The sequence below is a fragment of the Phaethon aethereus genome, assembly GCF_964289735.1.
Source record: "Phaethon aethereus genome assembly, chromosome: 2".
In the NCBI taxonomy this organism is placed as follows: Eukaryota; Metazoa; Chordata; class Aves; order Phaethontiformes; family Phaethontidae; genus Phaethon; species Phaethon aethereus.
The window spans coordinates 81794858-81818913 of NC_138582.1; the positions used below are offsets into that span (position 1 = coordinate 81794858).

At 39.7% G+C, this 24056-nt stretch overlaps 1 protein-coding gene across 1 annotated transcript in view; it reads right to left on the minus strand.

The window, feature by feature from the left end:
* Positions 1-24056, minus strand: part of CTNND2 (catenin delta 2) — a gene marked incomplete at both ends in the record, with an annotated part of 569531 nt that overhangs the window by 12018 nt on the left and 533457 nt on the right. The window contains one exon of the mRNA XM_081996266.1: positions 2787-2913. Coding sequence (XP_081852392.1) covers positions 2787-2913 — 127 coding nt within the window. The remainder of the gene's footprint in view (positions 1-2786; positions 2914-24056) is intronic.

Genomic DNA, 24056 nt, shown 5'->3' on the forward strand with positions numbered 1-24056 from the left:
GATGTAATTCTAAAGCTGATAATCCAGCAGATATAAAGAAACATGACATTAAATTACCAAATAAGCTAATGGCAACTTGAGTCTAATAGGGAACAAAACAGAATGCAAACCTTGAAAAAGTTGCTAACACAGCAATGCATTTTGTTTCACATACTCTGGAAATGCTTTTAAGCACTCTGGTGTTTTGAACAAAACTGACTGATAAAGACAAAACCCTCTCTCTGTTCCCTGTGGGAATTATTTCTCTCCTCCCATGTGAGAACAACTGCTTTCTGGCAAGTGCTAAAATCCAGAAGTGCCCTTTTTCAGAGTTTTTACTGGAAGCAGACATAAAATTATTAGTTGACATTAGACTGAAAAGTGATACTAAGGCTTTCTGCTCTTATTCTTACAGGACACAGAAAAGAAGACAGAGCTCTCTATGCTTGTTAAAGCAGCTTATCACAAAGTCCTAGGGACAGATGGGACATTGTGAGTTCATTTACTTCAACTCTTTACCCCAAGGTAGGATCCGGTATACCAAAATAATTCTTGACAGATTTTCATCTAAAACTAAAGATCTCTAATGACAGAGACCACATAACTGCTCCAAGCAGTCTGTTCCAGTGCTTTGTTTCCCTACTGCTTCCTGACGTCTAGCCTAGACATTATTTTCTAGCAGAAATAATGCTGCTTATTATTTCCATTTGTCTGCTATGAAAGTAGAGAAAGTTCATGCTGTTCCTCTTTATAGTTGGCTGTTACATGCTTGAATACTTGACGTGTACTTCTGCCTACTGCCCACATCTTGTGTCTCTCTCATTCAAGTTAATTACAGTCCATTCAGTGTGTCCTCATATCCTGATTTCTCCACCTCCTGATTCTTGTTTGCAAATGACAAAAGTCTCTAAATAATTTCTAAAGAACATTTGCCTAGACAGATATTCTCCTATAATTTATCTCTAAAAGACTGAATCTTTTTTCCCTTTGGACAGTATCTCAAATTTCTCAGGATCGCTCTGAATTCCAATAATGACCTTCAAGATACATGAGTTTCTCCAAGGTTTATGTCACCTGCAAAGGCAATACGCATTCTTTGTATATTATCTGGGTCATTCATGAAACAACTGAAGAGTACTGGTCCCAAGGGAAACCTCCAATCAAAGCATTCTTCCATTTCTGCAATAAGCAATACTCATTCTTTGCAAATGGTTTTCAGTTAGTTTTGTATTTAAAACACATGACATCTTCTGGACTGTTCGTTAGCTTGCCCTAGCTTGCCTACAAAATCTTGTGTGAAAGAGTCTTACTGATTACAGTAGATTTCATTTATTGACTATTCTTTCCACAAAGTGTTTTAAGTATGTCGTAGAAGGAATTCAGGTGGATTTCATAAGAACAAATCGTATTGAACCAATGTTTGGATTTGATATGGATACTACCAGACAGACAGTAACTTACACTACTATGTAGAAATAGATACTCCTAGAGTTAAGCAGTATCTTATGTTCCTACTATCTTTGAGGTGCTCAGATTGTGATTATTTGTTCCAGCATTTTTCTAGAATTAAGTTGAGCTGATTTGTCTATAATTGCATGGGCTCCTCTTCCTTCAGAAACAAGCACTGTATTTGTCCTCCTCCAGTCTTATGATAACTTGATGATGGCAGTAAGATTTAATCCAAAATTTCTTTAAGTATGTTCTTTAAGCAATAGAGTAACAGAAGCAAGGAGACCGTTCCGGCAAGAGACAGAATTAAGACCTCAGGGCCAGACATTTCAAGTGCTTTGGACTTACAGTCAAAATGAGACTCTGGAGAAGAAAAAAAGGAACAAGAGCTCTTTGCAGACTTGTGAAATAGCAGGTTTTGAAAACCGAATAGCAGCTCTCACTGTACTCCTGGCTACATTTTCAAATTTCCTCAGTGGTTGTTCTGCAGGACTAAGACGCAGCTTTGAGATAATTAACAAAACAATTTTCTTAAAAACAAAACTATGGCACAGTGCTGATGGCGATACTCAGCTTGGCCAATTTTAATCCTAAACTCTTAGTATACCTGTGAATGAGAGCATTTAATTGAACAAGTAGTAAAAAGCACATTGAAAGGCTGACTGTTTTACTCTGCTTATTTTAGAAGATTTTCACTGGGAATAGTTTTATCCAACCAAGGTATGTTCTACCATAGAATAAGCTGGGGGAGAAATGCCCAGATTTCAAAATAGAAAAATTAATTACCACTGTCACATAAGTTGAGATATTTACATGAATTCATTGAATGGATCATACAGAATTAATGATAGCTGGTGTAAATGTCATCAACATTACATGAAGACCTGTAGTCAATCCTTTGTGAAACTTACATCTGCATGTGTATGCGCGCTTACATGCACATGGACATATGATCAGAATAAAAACTGACAAAAAAAAGGTGTATCCTGCAACTGCTGCTAAGTGTGCAGGGTAGTCATAGCGGTCTTCGTGACTAGCAAAGTGAATAACAGAATTTCCTCATGCTACAAATGGACACCATTGCCCTGAGATCTAGCCAGGTAATCATAATCAGGAAAACACTGCATGGGAATTCGTAACAAAAAGGTATGGCATATTCTTTCTGCTGTATACAAAGTGTTAATAAATAAAAAAAAAATCCTGTTTTGAACAGATAACTCGGGTAAGAGTAAAGAATCTATTCTGTGCCCTTCTACCATTGTTAACAAATCTGGATGCCAGTGACATTGCTTAACAAAGGAAAATGACAGTGATGGATTACCTCTGTCTAGACTTCAGTCCTGAAAGCCTGGTCTTACCTGAGCGGTTGTTAGGAGACATGCGCACGGGAGAGATGGAGGGCGTGCGTGATGAAGAGTATGGTCTTTGCCGATCCCTTTCTATTGTTGAAGATGAGGCTACAAAGTGATACTGCGACCATCCGTCCTGCAACATCAAACATTGCGACAGCAGTCAGTGAAAACGCCATGCAGTTCCCCATTTTAAGTACAGAGTATTTTCCTCTAGTGTTTTCACCACATATACACAAGTGGGCTACTATCTTCTTCCTGCCACTGGGTGGCAATTATTCTTAGTGGTGCAGGACACAATGTGCTGACTGTACTGACACACCAGGAGAACAATTAAAATGCAGAAAGTTCTGTAAAATAACACATTTCGGAAAGACGCTAATTATGAAAACACTGAACAACTTTTTGGCTATTTGTTTAATAGGTCTGTCTTTTTCCATGCCTCTACTTTCACATTGCAAATGGCATTCTGGCTATGAAAAGATTCCAAATTGGAAGACTGCATGTTTTCACCGTGAAAATCAGTTTTTGCTTTAAATAATTTCTACTTTATGAGGAAATTTTGGACTAAATAGATGGGGACGCTCTAGGATTATCAAAATTATTGTAACTATTTGGGTATCTATAGTCTAGTTATATTAACTGCACATTCACACGTGAGGGAAAAAGAATCAACACATTTTCCTTGCTGCATTTTTCTCCAAGATGTACAGAAAGAAATTCTATTCCTTCTATTTAAAACTGTGCTAATGGTGATGTATTTAAAAAAAAAAGAAACGAAGTAATACAAACACCAGAAACAGCTAGTTCAGAAATAAAAAAGGAGTTTTAATAATTCATGTTCTGCTCCTATACCATAATATAATGCAATAATCCAAAATAATGTGCTTTACAGTTTTAAAAGGATATTAAAAGTAGTTTTAAATCTTCTCTCATTTCTCCATGAGAGAATAAACTGACATTTGCTAGTGCTCTTATTAAATGACAGTATTTCAAATGTCTTAAAAGTATTGATAGATTTTAACGGTCTTTATCACTGCGTGTTAAATCTAAATCAGTAAGCGAGTTCTCCCAGTTTCACACTGAAGGCACAAGCCTTTTAAAAATGCCTTCTTTCTGTTGGGCTCAGTGAAATTGAGTCAAGCACTGGCATGGTGCTAAACAACATTTTTGCAATGAAATGCTGAATAAAAACAAACATGATATAATATTACCAAAAAACAGCTGAAATTTTCCCCTTGCTTACAGAAAAGTAATTCTCTGTTGGGGTACATCAGGCTATTCCAGGCATCCAACCCTGAATCCCAACCCCTCCCACTCTTTGCCTTTGCCCAAGGCATCTCTCTGACTTTGTTCCCTCCACAGACACTACGGGCACCTGGCTCTTGGAATTGCAAGAGAAAATGGTCTGAAAAACCCCCTTCCACTAGACTTTTAAGAAAAAGAACTCAGCAAGAGTGTGACACTCTCTTTTAAAAACAGCAGGGGGAAAGAAGATACTTACACTTGATGTAGAAGGAAATGTTATACGTAAATTAGGATAGACAGATGTGACGCCTAACTACAGATTCTGAGTGTCTGTACTCCTTACATAATGCATTTGTATAAACACGCATGTATGTTAGGCGTAATTTCAAAGGAAAACAAAAGGAAGAGTGAAGTTTGGGCCATATATTTCACAGTCGAATGATGACTTTCCCTAGAGTTGATCATGAGTGTTTGTCCACAGAGGTCACTCATGTTTAGGACACTTCACTGAACTGCACCTCATATTTCAAGACGGTCATATAAGAAAATATAAGGAAGAAAAGTAGTTAATTAATAAAAAATAGTAAGAGTAACTTGAAAAAAGAAATAGTTAATCTTTAATACCACTTGCTTAAACCAAAATTTTCTATATCCAGTCTTCCATTTCCATCAAGCAGCTTCTACACAAGCCATGTCCTCCAACCTAGAGGGAGGATCAATGAGAATGCAAACAAAACCATCTGCAAAGCCCTAACTTCTTAATGATATATCGAATTGGAAATTATTAGAAACTTTTCAATATATATACATGTATAATATGTATATATAGTAGATATATATAAATAACTAATAGTTTATAGTTATAATTATAATAAATAGTTTAAGTCCAATAATCTTATCCAAGTGTCAACACTGTAAATAACATACTTAGCATTATTTTTACATCTCCTGTTAATAACTTGCACGGTGTTTTCTTTACTATACAAATGAAGTAGCAAAGATGTGAGAAGTCCATGCCTTTACCCTGCTGAAGAAAAATGGTTCCCTTCTTCCTTCTGCTCTGGGGTCAAAAGTTCTTACCACAAAGGTGACTCTATAATTAAGTCTGTTATAGTTTTCTGATCATTTATTTTCTTTTAAACAGACTGCTGAAGAGAAAGATACCAAGAGCATGGACTCTAGATCTGATAAAAGGAGAAGGAATAGACTATTTGTTACTGTCTGCCCGCAAAAGGAGGAGACACCAGCCACGCTTATGGAGTGCAAGTCAGAAGTGCTACCAGCTTTGTGGCTCTGATGCATGCATGGCCAGGTACACTCTCCCTTTGCACTCCTGCTTCCCTTAAATAAATCCCTGGCATGTGGGTCAGAAAAAAGTGACCTGAATCTTCCCCTAAACTTTTCTTCTTGTTGTCTATTCCATCTGTATTGTCTGTGTTAATACCTGGGCCCTGGCTCTGATGGGAAGTGGATGAAATAAATCCCCGTTATCTGTATGGTCCCACGGTCTCCACAGAAATAGCACGTGCCAGCAGCTTTGTTCTGCAGAATATCAACAGATACTTTGTCAACATTGCTTCCTCAGGAACAGCACTGCCAGGTGCCTCAACAGTGAGGGAGCAAAACCCAGCTGTAGCTGGGACGCTGGCAATAGCATTCTTCTGCGTGGCAGATGTTTTTCCTTCTTCTCCTCCCTGCAAGTTTTCATTTTTGTCTCTGCTGAGAGTAGTGCCTATAATGAGGTCTTCAAATAAAATCTGCTACAAACTCTCAAGTTTGCAAGCCCAATCAGCTCAATAAAACAAGTCAGCCAAACAATAAACTCTTAACACAGGCGTTGTGGTGACTTGGCATTGCTTTTGACGAAACAAGGCATATTGCTATCGCTGTACAACAACCTTCATGGTGTTCTTCAACGCGTTACGGGCAGCTCCTAGACCTCACAGTATTTCAAAGCCCTAATACTTTTAAGTTACCTATCTTTAGCTCTCCTCTGCCGCAAGGAACAAGCTTCCTTCCCTGGAAAGGTAAACAGTTTGTAACAAATTCATTAAAACCATCCCCGTCAACAATTCCAAAAGCTATTAGTGTTAAATATTGAAACTAATTTTTAAGAGCCTAAAGGGAGTATTTTCAATTTAATGCCGAGATAAATACCACCTGACGTGATGGCTGCTTTCATTAGTTTGTTTCAGCTCTAGTGCCTGTAATGAAATTTAATTAAATTGATTTGGGTACTTAAAGGTACAGTATATAGCAGTGTCCTGCAGAGAGGAAAGCTAACTCAAAAGCAAAGTGTGTGAGACTGCATTTCAGAAACCAATTTACCAGCCACAAGCGTGATCTAGGAGAGGAAGAGTAAGACAAAAAGATCTGACACACTGGAAAGAAATTCAATGCAATTCTGCTACAGAATGGGTGCATTTGTTAACTGGCAGCAATTAATTAATAGGTGGCAACTGCATACTACAGGAGGGCACAGAACAACCAGCATACAGAAATACCATTAAATGTTCTTATCATCTCTTCCAATGTATCTTCTACTGGGCATTTCTCTGTATTTTGACTATAATGAATATATCTATTCTCCCTCAATTATACTCTATAAAGTCCAACTGTTAAAGCTTGATTGGCAGTGACATGTTTCTGATGATACGTTGTTGGGAAAGCTGCAGGGATTAGATTTACGGTGGGGGCTGCATAACCACTGTAGAAAACAAAAGTGATATTGTAGTCTTACTAATCACCTTTTACTGGGCTTAAGGAGTGAGCAGGTCCTTTGTCCCCCGGCGCAACTTAAAGTTATTTTAAAAATAAATAATTTTTTTCAGGTCCATGGGAAATAATTATTTTGTCAGGGTGACTAAACTTACTGTGCCAAATACCTACTGCAGAGGTATCTTATGAAAATATAAATGGGGTTTTCCACATTATTAATTTTGTGTTTAAAATGTAGGGAAAAAGAGAAAGCAGTTTTCTATTATGTTTGCAAGAATTTCAAATTTTCAGAACTCTCTGGTAGCGGAGTCCTTGACTGGAGGAGATGATTTGTGGAGGTGGGTGATATCAAACAGAGCATTTTCTCACTTGTAGTACAGTAACACTATGAGGACTGAATGAAATGAAGATGGGAACTGGTACCACGCTGACATGATGGGAAACCAGAGCTCCTGCCTGAAGAATTCACAGGTGGGAGAGGAAGGAGAAGGGACCAGGTAAAACGAGGTGGCCAAGCAATACGTGGTGGAGTTGGGAAGGAGCACCGACATCGCCAGCCTAGGTGCAGTGCCCGGCCCCGATGACCTCATAGCACCCAATCAGAAAGAAACCCCACATCAGCTCATGTGCTAATAGCCACGCAGCAAGAATAAGAACAAGCCCTACCCTCTGACCGATTATGCTGGTCAGCTGCTAAGACCACACTGACTTAAAAAGCACTGAGCGGTATAGAAAAAACGCAGGGTGGCTGCATGCACATCGGTAGCTTTCAGTGCTGCAGAGCGCAGTCTGCCCTGACTCCTGGCCACCGCCGTCCTAACGTCAGGAAGAAGGAGAGCAACTTCTCGGAAGCAGAGAAATCCCACTTTTAGGGATTTCTTAGGGAAAAGACACAAAAATGATGCAACAAATCCAGTAATGGAACGGCTAAAACCTGAGAAACTACAGAGAATGTTGTGTCCCACCTCCCCCAAGTTTACAAACTCTCCAGCATGCTACTTCTTGCTTCAGGCCGGATCCTCTTGTGACTTGATTTAACAGACATTTTTCCAAATGCGTTGAAGCGTACAGGACCAGACTTATTTTGCCATCCTATTTTGTTATCTGTAAGCCAGGATTTTACTGGTTCCAGGAATTAAGTGTAATAATAACTGCTCCTATAATGGTAATAAGCTGTAGGAATGTGAAATTTTGATAGACAACCACTTGTAGGAATTGGTAACTAGACCCACCACTGTGTTAGAAGTAGGTGATAGAGCAACAAGGCAAAGTGCCTGTAAGCACATAACGTAGGATCTACTCGCTTTGAAACTCGGCCAGCCTTTGCTCTGAGTTGCCGGTGTTGCTGCTTTCACAAGCTGAAGCACTGCTGTCAGGTTAAATGAAACATCCTGACTGGTGTGCACCAGTGTGACGCTGCCTAGAGCAAAAGACAAATCTGATGTGAGTTAAGTCAAGGCTCATCACACTTACACAGGTCTGGGCAATTCTTCACTGGGAATTTGTCATCACACTAATAAGACACAACAGAAATTAGAACTGGATCAAATTATCTGCATATATTGACATACGAAAGTTATGTGTGTGACCTGACTGCGGTGAGAAATCTAAAACGGTAACAAGGTTGGGGTGATGCCCTATGTATCTCACGGGAGCTCTTAAATGGGATTTTTAAAATAATGCGGTTCATATGTTCACCAACCACCATAGGCTTTATAACCTGGGTTCATATTATTTTCTTTTAGTAAAAGAGGAAGAATAAATACATTTCCCAGTGCTTCTCAACAGAGGCACCGAGCCTGACTTCTCTCCCTCTGCCAGCCCCATGGCAGTGGAGGCTAACTGCCCCTCCCCAACACACCCGAATACTCAGTTTCCTAGCAGGACTGCTCCCTGTGTGCCACCAAAGCAGCTGAGAAGGAAACGTCAGCTGCTGAAGCAGAGACGGAGAGACAGCGGTTCTCTAGAAACTCCCCTGCCTTTGTATTGAAGTGTGTTTACTTTGGAAGAGGGATTTCAACTAAATTCTAACAACTCCAGCAACTCTAGAAACAGTCTTGAAAAACAGGACCACTAGTTTTAGATAAACTATCTATATTAATAATAGAGGTGTTCTTTCATTTTTTTCCTTTAAATTTACAGTGCCACATCCCATTATCAGTAATCGGTTCCTGAAAGACTTGTCCTTTCTGGATTTGCTTGCGTTGTTTCCAGGAAAACTCAAAGCCAGCAGAGAATTCCCGGGCATTGATCTGCTTCATGATGTATTCTGAATAAATCTCCTTCACTGATGGTTTTCTACTGCCCTCAGCTAAGCTACAAACAATTATAAGCAGTATATTGACATTTTTATACCTGGGGTTTTGTCTTTTGCTTCCAAACTCAAGATACATTGTTGAACAGAGGAGTAGGGATTAGGCCTGGAAGATCTTGGCATTCTCCCAGTTTATACACTAGCAGTTGCTTGGGTTTAAATACTTCAAACTGATTCTGTTTTAAGTTTGCAAATGGAAATCTGGAGTAATTTCACTGGCTTCAAAAGACTAAGGGCTGCTGACTCCAATTCTCCTTTTCTCCCCTCCTGTCCCAAAATGTTTTGAGCCAGGCACTAAAAATCAACAAAGTGAAGACATGGATCATTGAAGCTCATCTTAATTTGAGGATTTTAGTACTTATGTTTATAACCTTATTTCCACAGCTTATGAAGGCCAGAAAGTTACTTAAAACAGAGAAATTATTCAAGTTTGGGGGATTTAAAAATACGGTAATAATTTGGGTAAAAGTGCAGGAGATGCTCACAGTATGACCACTTAGCTGAAGTGGTTGAAGGAAAATACAGTTTGCTCCCCATGCCTTTTGATGATGCTGATGATGCCAGTTACTCACTGGTTACAGGCTATGTTTGGGAGTACGGCACCTGCCGCTGCGCAAGCCTGGGAGGAAGGCACCTCAGCACTTCTCTACTTTTTATTCTGAATTTCAATGTACGAATGGCTTTTACTTGTAAGTGACGGCTTCTGCATCCCAGACACAGCAGAAGTTCAATTGCTTAAGAAGCTGAAAGAGAAATAGGTATTCAGGGCGGCATGCAGCTTAAGAAACAGCTCCTAATCAGCCATTAACCACAGCAAAACTGTCTGGCACTGGCTGAGGATTATTACGTTTTCTGTAGGCTCTTTAAAGTGACATTTTCAGAATCAGTGGTTAAACTCATTCTTTTCAAAACGAGACGTGTACCTCCCAGCCTCCATCTCAGCTTGTCTGAAAGCAAAGCCATTATTCTCCTATTGTTGGCGTTCGAACCCCAAAATAATTTGGAATATTTTCTCTCCCTGTTTTTCTCTTGTCATCACAGAGCCTGAGGTACTATATTCTTCTGAGAGCATAACCCAATTTTTTCTTTCAAAATACCACAGATGGCCTTGGCCAGTTTCCTCTTTTTCAAATGTTTTTTATTGTGTGCAGTGTTATCATCTGCTAATCACATACCTTCTACCATAATTTTATGTCTCATCCCTTGATTTTAGCTACAAAGAGACACACGATAAGGGAGAGATATGTTAATTACTTGCCAAATCTGTCAAAGTGAGAAACAGCTAGGTAGCTATCCCTGCCTGTTTTATATAGTGCAACTCCGGGACGTTTCAGGAAACCACTGAGGCATTGCTTTACCTATCCGTAATTAATTATTGATTTCCTGTTGTGCGAGTTGTGAAGATGACAAGACCTAATCTGATGAATAAAATACCTGTAAGAAAAGGAAATCGTATGTGAGGCAAAGCATGAAGGACAAGACTTCAGACACGGCAGAGTTCATTATTAATTTTGCTGAGGTTATATGCAGCCAAATAATAAACCTTTCAAAACACTGCAATAAAATGAAATAAATTCATTTTTCTAAGCATCACTTAGCCTCTTAAACAGAAATAAAATTGTTTTAATATTTTTAGAGGAAATGAAGGCAGAATTTGGCCCTTCAGCTAGAATTTCTGTTCTCCTATTTTCCCCTACATAAGGTATATAAGCTATAATTTTTTACAGTCAGAAAGAACGATTTTTGCTTGTATCTTGTATGCACAAAGAAACTTGCATCCAAGGAAGTCTTTACAATAATTTTTGATTTGTATTGTCATTTTCATTCCAGTAGTGCAATTTCACCTGTCTTAACATGTTTACGCCCTAGAAAACATGCAAACTCTGGCTCTTGGCCAGAAAGCCTCGGGGGTAGGACAAATACTGCTTTATGGTCAGGGTCAGTTTTGTAAGTGTACTGTCCTTACAAAGACTAGAAACCAATGAACACCTCTTACTTTGCATGCATTAAATCATAAAATCAACCAAATACAAGTCTTCTATTGTACCTGTGAACGTAAACAATGAAAAAATGGTTACCAGAATAAACTTTGCACTGTTGACCCTTATGGTGAAGAACATGGTAGGGCTCATGATACTGATTGTGATCAAGAGCCATTAGGACTTTGTTCTTCTTGAAGAACAGCACTGTGGCTGAAAACTGAGGATCATTTTATTCAAATGTGTAGCTGCCTGACAAATGAGCCATCAGTGCCCGTTTGGAAAAAACACTACATAAACTCATGCTGTCTTTAGTTTTAGGTCAAAAGTTCTTGCACAAGTAGAGAGTTAGAGAACCCAGTGATTATTGCTAAGCTGTATGAGTTTTAAGGATATGCTGCTTTGAACATGTAGTTTACCAACACATTTAGACATTAATAATGAGAAATGCATATTCTTTTTTACTGAAATACGTTTAAAACTTTTTGATTCGGTAAAGAAGAGCTCTAGTATTATTAACTCAAACAGCAACGCACTATTGCACCAAAGCCTACAACTCTCATTGTAGAGGAACCACAACTTTCTCTAAACGCACTTTGTAAAATTAAAAGTAATAAAAACAATTTAGAAACTGCCAGTGAAACTTTTCATTTCTACTTTCTGCAGGAAGAAGCTATGGCTCTTTTATCACGACAACTATATCAGCTAGTAAATGAAGTAAAACAATTCAGAACAAAGCACACATACTGTAAAAGATACTCCTTTGAAAATACAAAGTTTCTTTCTTTGAGTCTGAAATGGCAGACATATTTAGGCCATTTTTGAATTCTGTTAGCAGTTTTAGGAAGAGAAGAGAGAACAAATGAGAAGGACTTCCCAGCAATTTTTTCCCCACACATTATTAGATCATGTAGAACATGAAAGAACTGAAAGTAGGATATTGATGTACCAGCTTAGTATTTCATTGAACTTTGACTGGATTTACATGTACTGGCCACGTTTAACAAACACTTTTAATCTCCTTATGGGACCAAGAAGAAGGAGGATGATGATAGCGTAAGCACAGCAACACACAGGAGCATCAGCAAAAGATGCCCGGTGTTATTCATCAGACCATCACAGCTGGACTATTCACCTCTGAAAAGAAAACATGCCTCGATTACCATTAATAAGAAACTTAATTTAATTTCCATCCCCTCTGTGCTTCTTGCATATGGTATTACTACTAGTAAGAGCTCTACTGATCTGGTTAATTTGGAGAACTATAAGCAGCCATCTAACATACTGGTTCAAGTTTGCTGGAAGAAACTGAGTTTCTCACACATACTCTTTATTACACATTTGCTTTTATCTGTGTCTGAATATAGCTATGCAAACATCAAGCATACAGGTTAACTAAAAATGATATTTAGCTATGATTGCTAGATATGATGTTCCTTGACTGAATTTTGGAGAAAAAGATTGACATGAATTAAAAAAGTTTTATCATAGCATGTGTCTCTAAAAGGCTTGTGAAATAGAAAGACTTTTGGATTCTTTTCAGTGTTGTATAACTGAATCCAACTAAACTTTGTTTGCCATTAATTGATGTTATTTATATTTGTTTTAAAAATTTTAATACATGATGTAAGTGGACTAAAAATGTTTCCAGTCCCAAAAGACGTGCAGATAATTTTCTTAGGTATCTACTTTGGATTCAGGTATTAAAATCCAATCTTATTCTGAGGAACCATACTTTTGAGAAGAAAAATTCTGTAGAGGTGACCTTCCACTTATGCATAACCCTCCAGAATCTGGATGCCTATTCGTATCTCTACCCTAAGGATATTTCAGAAACTTCAGTTATACAATTCCCTTCAGAAAGAAGGCTCTAAGTCAACGATGACTGACTCCTGGGCTGCATTTTAAATTTTCTTTTCTTCAGAGAAGTTCAAAAGGTGGAGTATTTAGAGACAGACTTTACACAACTATGAGATTAAATTTCTCTCTTCTACATCTGTACTAAGCTTAAAATGGACTTGGGTTTTCAAGTGAAAAATACCTACTGGTTCCACAAAAGTCAGCGAGAGCTGACTGTGAGACTCACTATCAATGCTAAGGATGCTTTAGCATCATATATATGTATGGCTTATCCTAGAGAACTGTTTGGACAGACTTTGATTCTTTTCTTACTTGTTTAGCACCTCTTCAATCTAGTAGGTTTTGGATGAGAATGATGTCAGCTTCCACACACCTCTTACTGATGATTTAGAAGAAGTACTGCAAAGTCTGGTTGTTGAATTACCGCTTGCTACGATGCTGAATGTTAAAGGACAGCACTATCAGGCCTTTAAGGCCCTCAAGGGAAAAGCAACAGTCAAGCATAGCTGCCGACACTTTCTAAGCTCACAGCGCAAACCATGAAGGTTTATTCCTTTAGGTATTCCCAAGCTCTCCTTGTTCAGACATCATGCTTAAGGGCAGCGTCTTCTAGGTCCGTGCTGTGTTGCGTGTACATTTTACATACACAGACATATTCATATACATATATGCACCTATAGATATTTGCCAGCAAAAAAGCCGATACGTCCTCACAAAGACATACAAGTATTTGCAAGAAGTGGGGTGATTAGTTTGGCTTTAATTGAGCTTAGTCATCACATCTGATTTCTTTGGATACCACTCAGTAAAAAAGCCTGCACCAAAGTAGTGTAAAGATGGGCAAAGTCTCGCTTCAGCTACACAGGACTGTTCTCATGAAAATACTGTCGTCAGTATTGAATCTTTAATTCAGCGCAGACTGTATCTTAGATTACTGCTAGTATTTTAAATACAATAGAAAACATAGAAAACCCTTTCAAATCTAATATATAAATACTGAAATAACTGAAACGTGACTAGAAGAATGGTAGGTGATACTGCACAATAAATAAAACTTTGGCACAAGTATCACAAAGAATTTAACTATGTGAAATGCAAAATGATTAAAATAAATGAAGTCTATTATACAGTAAGCATGATGGAATTCAGAAGCATAAAACATTTGAAAACATCTCCCTCTAACAACTGATGAAGAAAGACAAATTTTGATATAATATCTTTGTGATTCCAAAAGATTTTCTACCCACTTTAGGCCATGTAAAATATAAAGAAATTGTAACATAATGGCAACCCCTTCTCTTTCGACTATTGTCTGGTACTGTTAATAAACTCAAAGGAGGTTAGAAGGAACTAGGCAAAATATTACTTGATATGATGGACAAGCTAGGAAAATCAGAACATGATCTACTTTACTGCACAAGTGAAATGATAATTATTTGTATTAAAATACAATCGGAATAACCTTCAGTTTGACTTACTTAACATTTTGTAATATTTTAGATATAAATATTGTCTTTTTTTCTAAATTGTTCTTCTTAAAATTAGGCAAATGATTTAGAATGGTAATACAGCTAGTTAAGACATTGAATATATTTATGTTATGCCAAATACTGAGAATCTCTCTCTTCCCCTTTCTCTTTTTAAAAAAAATTAGTTCAAGCACAGTTTATACAACATTTTGTCCATGTGTGAATACTTCTGAATACTTCTGCATATGCCAAAGTTTTCACCTGTACAGCTCAGATCAATCTATTTGCACAATTTCCTCTTCCGGATTCATGATTTTGCTCATGATATATAAAGTCCTATTGCATAGACAAGCAGGATATTATTTAAGCAGGCAACAAATGTTAAAATTTCCTTGACAAAGTTTTGAATGATTCTTACAGAATCCGTCCCTGGGAAGGCATATGCAATCAAAAGAGGAGGTAAGTTAAATGGTAAGTTTATACTATGCAGCGATGCAGCCTAGTGCTAACTGTTGAAAAAAGTAGTATCAAGGTAAAAAGAAAAACAAAATTCCAGGCCTCACTGAAGAAAGTTTCTGGCTCCAAGAGAGAATGTGAAAAGATTAACAGATTATTCTTTGGTCTGCAGCTACTACCTGTTACTTTCTGCAGACCAGAAAATATGCCTTTGCTTTAATGAAGAAGTGTTTCATCTTTGCATGTGCATTGGTAAAGGCAAACCTGTTTTACATGAACACTGGAAACTAATGTACAGCATAAAATGTAGAATTAATAATAATTCAACACACACACACAAAAGTCAGTAATACCAACTTTTTCTCTGGTACTGAAACCAATGACAATTTCGTGATTAAGTATTTAACAAGATTGCCGTTTGATAAAAAGCCACATTTTAAATGCTCACTTAAATGTAACGTGTTTTTAGTCAAGAAAGGCTGAAATGGAAAGAAAAAAAAGAGAAAGTATGTATTTGAAGACTACAGGTTTTTTTGCCATATTGGTTATAGAATCTCTATCTTCCAAAATTACTCAGATGATGCTTTAAAAAGGCCTGAATATGTTGATTCCACAGAAAATGTCCATGTTACCTTTATTTAAAATAAATTTAAGAATTTGCTTAATTCCCGATTAACAAAAGAAAGTAATGTCATATATCAGATGATGAAATATTATGTGTTTTAAATATCATATTCCTGTTAGATGAAGATTAAAAGGATTTTTGCTAACCTTGAAAGATATTTATGTCTAAAGTATTTAAATGAGATCATCTCTGATGTCTTCTCACTTCCAGGCACATTTAGTAAGAAAAAAAAAAAAAAAAGAAATAGCATAACTGCTATATCCTGTGTGACCAGCAAAAACATGTAAATTCTTATTTTCTCTACATACTTTATTAGAAATAATACACAGGCATATATACGCATAGAAAGGTTTCTACATGGATTTAGCTGAATGCTGTGCATACATAGAAGGTATTTTGTTTTTTTAATAATGCCACAGAGTCCAGTTTTATTATGACAAAAATATTATGAGAAAAACAAAGGACTACACTTAGTTAGGGAAATGGGATTTTAGTCCCTAAAATTAAATAGTGCCTCTAATAAAAAAAAGTCCAGTAATGCTAATACTCATCAATTTTACTTACATCTGAAGGAAATCTCCATTGTTCTTATTAATAGAGATTTTGAAAATTAGCATTTTAACAATTTAATTGACTCCTGGACACACTGCTTTTTCTATAGATATCCTAGTTTACCTGGGATCCTCTTACTGAATTACACACCTATTGCTTTTTTCTTAGAGATGCCATTGGGCCAGAAAAGAAAGCAAAGTGCTTAATGAATCTAATCTGCTATTGCAAGATAGTGCTTATCAGTAACTGCCTTTCTGTTTGAAAGGTTCAGACAATCAGAAGAAGAGATTGGAGAAATGCTAGAAAGCTTGTCAGGGAACTGAATGTAATGCACTTGGTCCTCTCTCTGGCATGTGCTGTCCTCAGGGAGAGCAAAACTCTGCATATCCTCCTCACATGGCTGAAATGAATGGGACTGCTCTCCTAAGTGAACCGAGATGCTTTCCATCTAGAACCGACAGGGTTCAGTAAATTAAGTTGTATAATTTTTAAATATATACCCTTTTGTTACTTTTGATGCAAATGCCTCCTGTAGAACTCACTCTTTTGGGTACGAATCTCAGTATGCATGAAACATAACAATTCAACACTGGTCAGCTGACAGCCAGAATACCTGGGTTGGGGAATAGATTCTGGTTTCTTGGCTCTGGGAGAGAGTATGTTGAGCGTGCCATGACCCAGAGTGGTGGGCTGGTGAAAATCCTCTGTCATCAGTCACACTGAAGCTTGGGGCCGCCCACTGCCATAAATCAATCAATCAGTCAATCACTTATTAATCAGGTATTTGCATTTTCATAGTTAATACAAAAATGGGCTCCAGACAATGCCTTCTCTATAATTGTAATCGTTTTGTATTACACTGGGGGGCTTTACCTTAAATTAATCCATCCTTTTTCTAAAAGGGTGAAATATTAATCTGAACAAGGCCTTGCCAATTGTATAGAAATAAATTAAGCCCTGCTGAAAGATCAGCACTGCAAAACACATATGCTCATGAACAATTTGAGCAATTAATAGTTCCTTCAAGTCAAGCCACTTTTCTGAGAAACTATTATTTTCTGGATTTGGAATTTAGATCCTTAATGTAGGGTTTAAGTTCTGCACAGACCTTTTCACTAAGTAAATTTAACCTGACGACAGCATCTTTTTGGGGGATGTCTGAAAGACGATGTCCTTACCAGAAAAAAATCCAAATGATGTGCTCCAAGCCTACATAGTAGCATGGTGTAATTAACATTTTTAAAGGATGAGTAGGTGTATTTTACTTAAGAAAGGACTTTAGATTCTAAAAGTCCTTGACTGGAGTTTTGAAGTTTATTGCTGGCAATTTTCATGGAACATTTAGCAATAAAGGACCTTCTCATAGAGTCATCATTCTATTATTCTGAAAGTCACATGAAAAGAGAGTCCTCTTCTAGATCCAGACTGGCTTAACTGTTTCTAAGGCTTCGGGCAATTCTAAATATCTTTTCCAGCCAATGACAGACAAGGCCATCTTCAGAGTGACTACTCTGACTTCATTAAATGGCTACCACAATACTCTCCCTGTTGTAAATGGCATACTACATGCTGAGGGATGACCACCTTTAACAGCCTTTTTGATTTCAAATAATTGGTTGTATTTTTATTCATTTGGTAAGTGAATAGGACAAACACTTCTGTTATTCCATGCAGAACAGAAACCTATGACAATAAATGGAAGAGAAAAATAATTTCTACAAATTCATTGTGATCTCTACTTACATACAGGGAGACAGAACAAGTGTAAACATAATGATAGAATGTATTGTATTTTGTTGGAGCCTAAGTGGTTAGCTAAAGCAAACCAATTAATAGAAAACACATTCTTCCTGACAGTTCCTCCAGCTCTTTTAATATTACATACATTTAATGCTTATTGCAACTTGTTTTTAGCTAATAAATTTTCTTTCATGTTAAGCTCATTTAGCACAACCCTTTTGCTCAAATTTCCTCATGTAATTTAACAAGCAATCTGTGTCTAAGAGTAGTTGGTTATTTCCTTGAACATTGAGACAGACAGAACTTACCAGCCAATGGAAATCTGCCCTCCCACAGTCACATCTGCATTCTCCAAGGTGTCCCCAAATCTTCAATCAGCTAACACCCTAGAAACTGGAGTGAGGCCCAGTGTTCCTCAGTTGGAAATAGGTGTCTTTAAAGAATCACCACAGTAGCTGCTTTCACCTTGCTTAGGTGGCTAAACATAAATGGGACAGGACCTCTCTGTAGACTGTAAGCAGCACTTAATTGTCCCACTGACTGTACAAGATACTTGAAGAAAAGGGGTGTACCATGAGTCCAAAGCACAGGGACAACTGGGACAGGTCCCCTACTTGTTTTTCGTAAGTGCTGAGCCACTGACCGACCCATGGGGCTATGGACCATGTGACCATTAAGCACTTTTGAAAATCAGATTTTAAGTATTTTGGAATGGACTCATGAAAACAGAGGCAGATAAATGATAATTTATGAAAATGTAAGTCTTACTTGTAGAGAACAAAGAAGTTTGAAAATTACATGACATTAAAATCACTCTTTGGGAGATGATATTATCTACTGATGAAAAACTGTGACGATCACTTCTTTCTTATTTGCTAAGCTTTACCAGTATTTAGGAATTAATCACACTAAATCATCCAAGCACTGTTTATATGGGGTTGAATCTGAACCTTATTTTCCTCTTGGTGGGAAGTTTTCAGATTAGATTTCTGTTTCAGCCATTGCTCAGCAAACTAAACACTACTTTCCATTATGAAATACCTGCAAATTAAACTTCTGGGATGACTGGCAACTCCTTCACTTCAAGACTAAATTCATTGCTTCCTCTTGGTCTGTCAAGCTTTTTTTCCCCCTATAATTCCAAGACTGGAAACAATTATGCTTTTAATAATTTTTCCTAGCTGGCTGTGTTAGGATAGTGCCAAATTAACCATACTAGGGAATTAAATCCTCTTTTTTCCTCAAAGCACAAGCCTAGAGAAGATGGTAAATACTGTCACCTTGCTCACAGGTCTGAATGCTGACTATTTACCTTCTGAGCCTTTTCTATGCCAGCCCAGCCTAACAAGACTGTGTGTCCCATTAAAGCCACAGCACAGGTATGAACTGGAAATTCTAGTATACTGGATAGAACCCATCAGTGGAGGGCGTCACATAGCTCTGCAAACACAAGGCATAAGGTATTGGGGACTTACAGAGCTTTCCAAGTGGAAGCTGAGACAGCAAAGCCAATGCCTCCTCCTCTTCCTAGAGTTTGCAGCTCAAGCTGTAGGAAGTCAGAAATCTATCCATCATTCTCCTGTACTAGAAAAGCTACAGTCTCCACCTTAGCATGCTTTCTTATAGAATAAAAAGCTGTTTGAGAAGAGATACCAACAGTACAAAGACTGCAACTCCTGGTTGTATTAGCTATTAACAAATGGGAACAATGTTCCTGTTCCAGCAAACGGATGAAAGCAACACACAAACCTTCAACCCTTACTTTTTATGGGATCGTGTGAATCCCAGAACCCATCAGATGCTGCAGACTACTTAGCCTGTCTCCCCCATAAAGTTCAATTGGCTGCAAAAGTTCCAGCTCTTGCTTTTGAGGCCTTACAGAAAGGATCTATGAAATCAATAGAGCCTTCTCATTGCTGCTACTGGGTGCAGGATCAGCCCACTGCAGACAAGTTCTGGGTACCAGAACTGTAAGCGCTGGACTGTCAGAGCTATGTTGCTTTCAGGGTTTGTTCTGTCCATCAGCTCTACCTTTCTTTGTAAACACAACACATGGGCTAGCCTAAAACTCTTTTGCCAGAAACACACATATCTCTAGCTTAACTTAGCTTACCAGATTTTAACTTTCTATGCTTTCTACCTCACTGATTTGTTGACTAATTTTGCATTTTTCAGGATAAAAAAGATGGATAGGACCTTAAATTTTTGTGTTGTCAAATGATACCGTTTGCATTCTTAGCCAGATACACTATGACCTTGAAGCAGGGTATATTGCTTGATTTGTTCAATGAAGTTAACTGAGTTGTTGCAGTTGCTGCTGCAGTTTTTGGCTTTGAATAGACCAGAGAAACAAGCAGTATCTTTCGAGACACTGAGCGGCACAATGAAATCTATGCACGCTACTATTCTTCTTAAGCAACGTAGCTGAAGCTGGCACCCTGAAACCTGTTAAATTTGGGCTATTTTTTATGCAACAGCTGATTGTGACACTGTCTGTAGAGGCTGGTTAATTTAGGTTTCACTACATAGGCATATTAATGTAATAGCCTTGGTTAAGGCTGAAGAGCTTGCTCACCCACGATGGGATGGAGCTTGCAGGAAGCACCGTATACCCTGCTTAGGGCAGCCCAGCTACTGGCAGCAGTGGGGGACTGGTTTCTGACGACTCCACTTCTTGCAGCTTCACAGCCAGGAGTTTACTGGGGAGTGCTGCAAGTGGGAAATTGGCCCCTACACACTTCTTGGCTTTTGGTCCTTCACAGGTGTGGCAAGTCATTAGGTGACCACACCAACTCCCAACTCTGGATGGACTTTCTATCACTGCAGTTTATATTCTGCCAGCTATGGGATGATTCCTGTAATGTTAGGCAAAATTAGAAAAATGAATAAAGTTTTCATGTTTTTGCTGGTGCAGTCATATTTGGACTAAATAGACTGACTGCTACTGTATCAGCAGTAAACATCCATTGTCTTCTTTCCCCATTAATACAAAGGATAATACTTCTATTCTTTTTTTCGCTCCTTCCTTATTCTACAGTAAACATGTAGCTCTAAAATATACCACAATTCAAACTATTTGGTCACACCGTTTCTCAAACAGTAAGGTAAGTAAGTGCTGCTACTTTTTCTTAAATGTGATGTGATGCTTGCAATTTCCTTGTATTACAATACAAAATTGTGCTTCTCTGTAGGCCACCAATGCTTTGAAAGTATTTGTATAGGTACTTCAATACACAGGAAGACATTCACAGAATCACAGGGGCCCAAAACTGAACACAGTATTCAAGCTGCGGCCTCACCAGTGCCGAGTACAGGGGCACGATCACTTCCCTCCTCCTGCTGGCCACACTATTTCCGATACAGGCCGGGGTGCTGTTGGCCTTCTTGGCCACCTGGGCACACTGCTGGCTCATGTTCAGCCGGCTGTCAACCAGCACCCCCATGTCCTTTTCTGCTGGGCAGCTCTCCAGCCACTCCTCCCCAAGCCTGTAGCGTTGCCTGGCGTTGTTGTGACCCACGTGCAGGACCCGGCACTTGGCCTTATTAAACCTCATACAGTTGACCTCGGCCCATCAATCCAGCCTGTTCAGATCCCTCTGCAGAGCCTTCCTGCCCTTCAGCAGATCAACACTCCCACCCAACTTGGTGTCATCTGCAAACTTACTGAGGGAGCACTCGATCCCCTCATCCAGGTCATCAATAAAGATATTAAACAAGACTGGACCCAAAACTGAGCCCTGGGGACCACCGCTTGTGTCCGGCCACCATCTGGATTTAACTCCATTCACCACAACTCTCTGGGCTCAGCTGTCCAGCCAGTTCTTACTTAACCCAGAGAAAAGTACACCTGTCTAAGCCATGACCTACCAGTTTCTCCAGGAGAATGCTGTGGGAAATGCTGTCAAAGGCTTTACTAAAGTCCAGGTAGACAACATCCACAGCCTTTCCCTCATCCACTAGGTGGGTCACCTGGTCATAGAAGGAGATCAGGTTGGTCAAACAGGACCTGCCTTTCATGAACCCATGCTGGCTGGGCCTTGGTTGTCCTGCACATGCTCTGTGAGCGCCCTCGAGATAACCTCTCCATAATCTTCCCCAGTACCAAGGTCAGGCTGACAGGCCTGTAGTTCCCTGGATCCTCCTTCCAGCCCTTCTTGTAGATGGGCATCACACTGGCAAGCCTCCAGTTGTCTGGGACCTCCCCTGTTAACCAGGACTGCTGATAGATGATGGAGGGTGGCTTGGCAAGCTTCTCCGCCAGCTCCCTCAGCACTCTCGGGTGGATCCCATCAGGCCCCATAGACTTGTGGGTGTCCAGGTGGCTTAACAGGTCGTTAACTGCTTCCTCCTGGATTATGGGGAGTTTTTTCTGCTCTCCATCCCTGTCTTCCAGCTCAGGGGGCTGAATACCCTGAGGATACCTGTTCTGGCTATTAAAGACTGAGGCAAAGAAGGCATTAAGTACCTCAGCCTTTTCCTCATCCTTGGTGACAATGTTCCCCCTTCACATCCAATAACGGATGGAGATTCTCCTTGCCTCTCTTTTTGTTGTTAAATATATTTGTAAAAACATGTTTTGTTGTCCCTTATGACCATGGCCAGATGAAGTTCTAGCTGGGCTTTTGCCTTTCTAATTTTGTCTCTGCATGACCTAACGAGATCCTTGTACTCTTCTTGAGTTGCCTTCCCCTTCTTCCAACGGTGATAAACTCTCCTCTTTTCCCTGAGTCCCAGCAAAACCTCCCTGTTCAGCCAGGCCGGTCGTCTTCCCCGCCATCTCGTCTTCGGCACATGGGGACCGTCTCCTCCTGCACCTTTAAGATTTCCTTCTTGAAGAATGTCCAGCATTCCTGGACTCCTTTGCCCTTCAGGATGGTCTCCCAAGGGACTCACCTGACCAGTGACCTCAACAGGTCAAAGTCTGCCCTCCTGAAGTCAGTCGTAGTGGTTTTGCTGACCTCCCTCCTTACTTCACCAAGAATCGAGAATTCTGTCATTTCATGGTCGCTAAGCCCAAGATGGCCTCTGAACACCACATCTCCCACCAGTCCTTCTCTGTTTGTAAACACCAGGTCAAGCAGGGCACCTCCCATGGTGGACTCACTCACCAGCTGTGCCAGGAAGTTATCCTCCACACACTCCAGGAACCTCCTAGACTGTTTCCCCTCTGCTGAGTTATACTTCCAGCAGACGTCTGGTGAGTTAAGTTCCCCACAAGAACAAGGGCCAGCGATTTTGAGACTTCTGCCAGCTGCTTGTAGAATGCTTCATCTGCCTCTTCATCCTGGTTGGGTGGTCTATAACAGACTCCCAGCAGGATATCTGCCTTGTTTGCTTCTCCTCTCATCCTTACCCATAAGCACTCGACTTGGTCATCACAATCCTTGATTTCTATACAATCAAAACACTCCCTAACATCCAGAGACACCCCACTGCCTCTTCTTCCATGCTGACCCTTCTGAAGAGCTTATAGCCATCTATTGCAGCACTCCAGTCATGACAGTCATCCCACCATGTTTCTGTGATGGCGACTAAGTCACAGCTGTCCTGCTGCACAATGGCTTCCAGCTCCTCCCATTTGGTGCCCATGCTGTGTGCATTGCTGTAGATGCACTTGAGCTGGGCTATCGATTTCACCCCCAACACTGGGATACCACCCCTACGCTCATCTCTAGTGAGCCTGGCTTTATCCCCTTTCCCCTTTGAATTTAGTTTAAAGCCCTCTTGATGAGGCCTGCAAGCTCATAAGCGAGAATCCTCTTCCCCCTTTGAGACAGATGAACTCCATCTGCTGCCAGCAGGCCCGGTGCCATGTAAACCGCCCCATGATCAAAAAACCCAGAATTCCACCAATGGCACCAGCCCCTGAGCCACGTGTTAACCAGGTGTGTTCTCCTGTTCCTTTCAGTGTTCCTCCCTGTCACCGAAGGGATCGATGAAATCATTGCCTGTGCTCCCGCACCATCAACCAGTCACCCCAGCGCTCTGTCCCTTTTAATCGCTTTTAGACTTCTTTGCGCAACCTCATGGCTGCCAACCTGTATGGCCAACAGTGGGTAGTAATCAGGGGGCCGAACCAGACCAGGGAGTTTCCTGGTGACATCTCTCACCCAGGCCCCAGGGAGGCAGCAGACCTCCCTGTGGGCTGGGTCTGGTCGGCATATTGGGCCCTCTGTTCCCCTCAGAAGGGAGTCACCTACAACAATTACCCTCCTTTTTTTCTTAACAGAGAAGTCTTGATGCGTGGGGCTGGCTGACTCGCCCTTGGCAACCCCCTGGATGGACTTGCATGTCATGTGCCCGGCCCTTAAGTTCCAG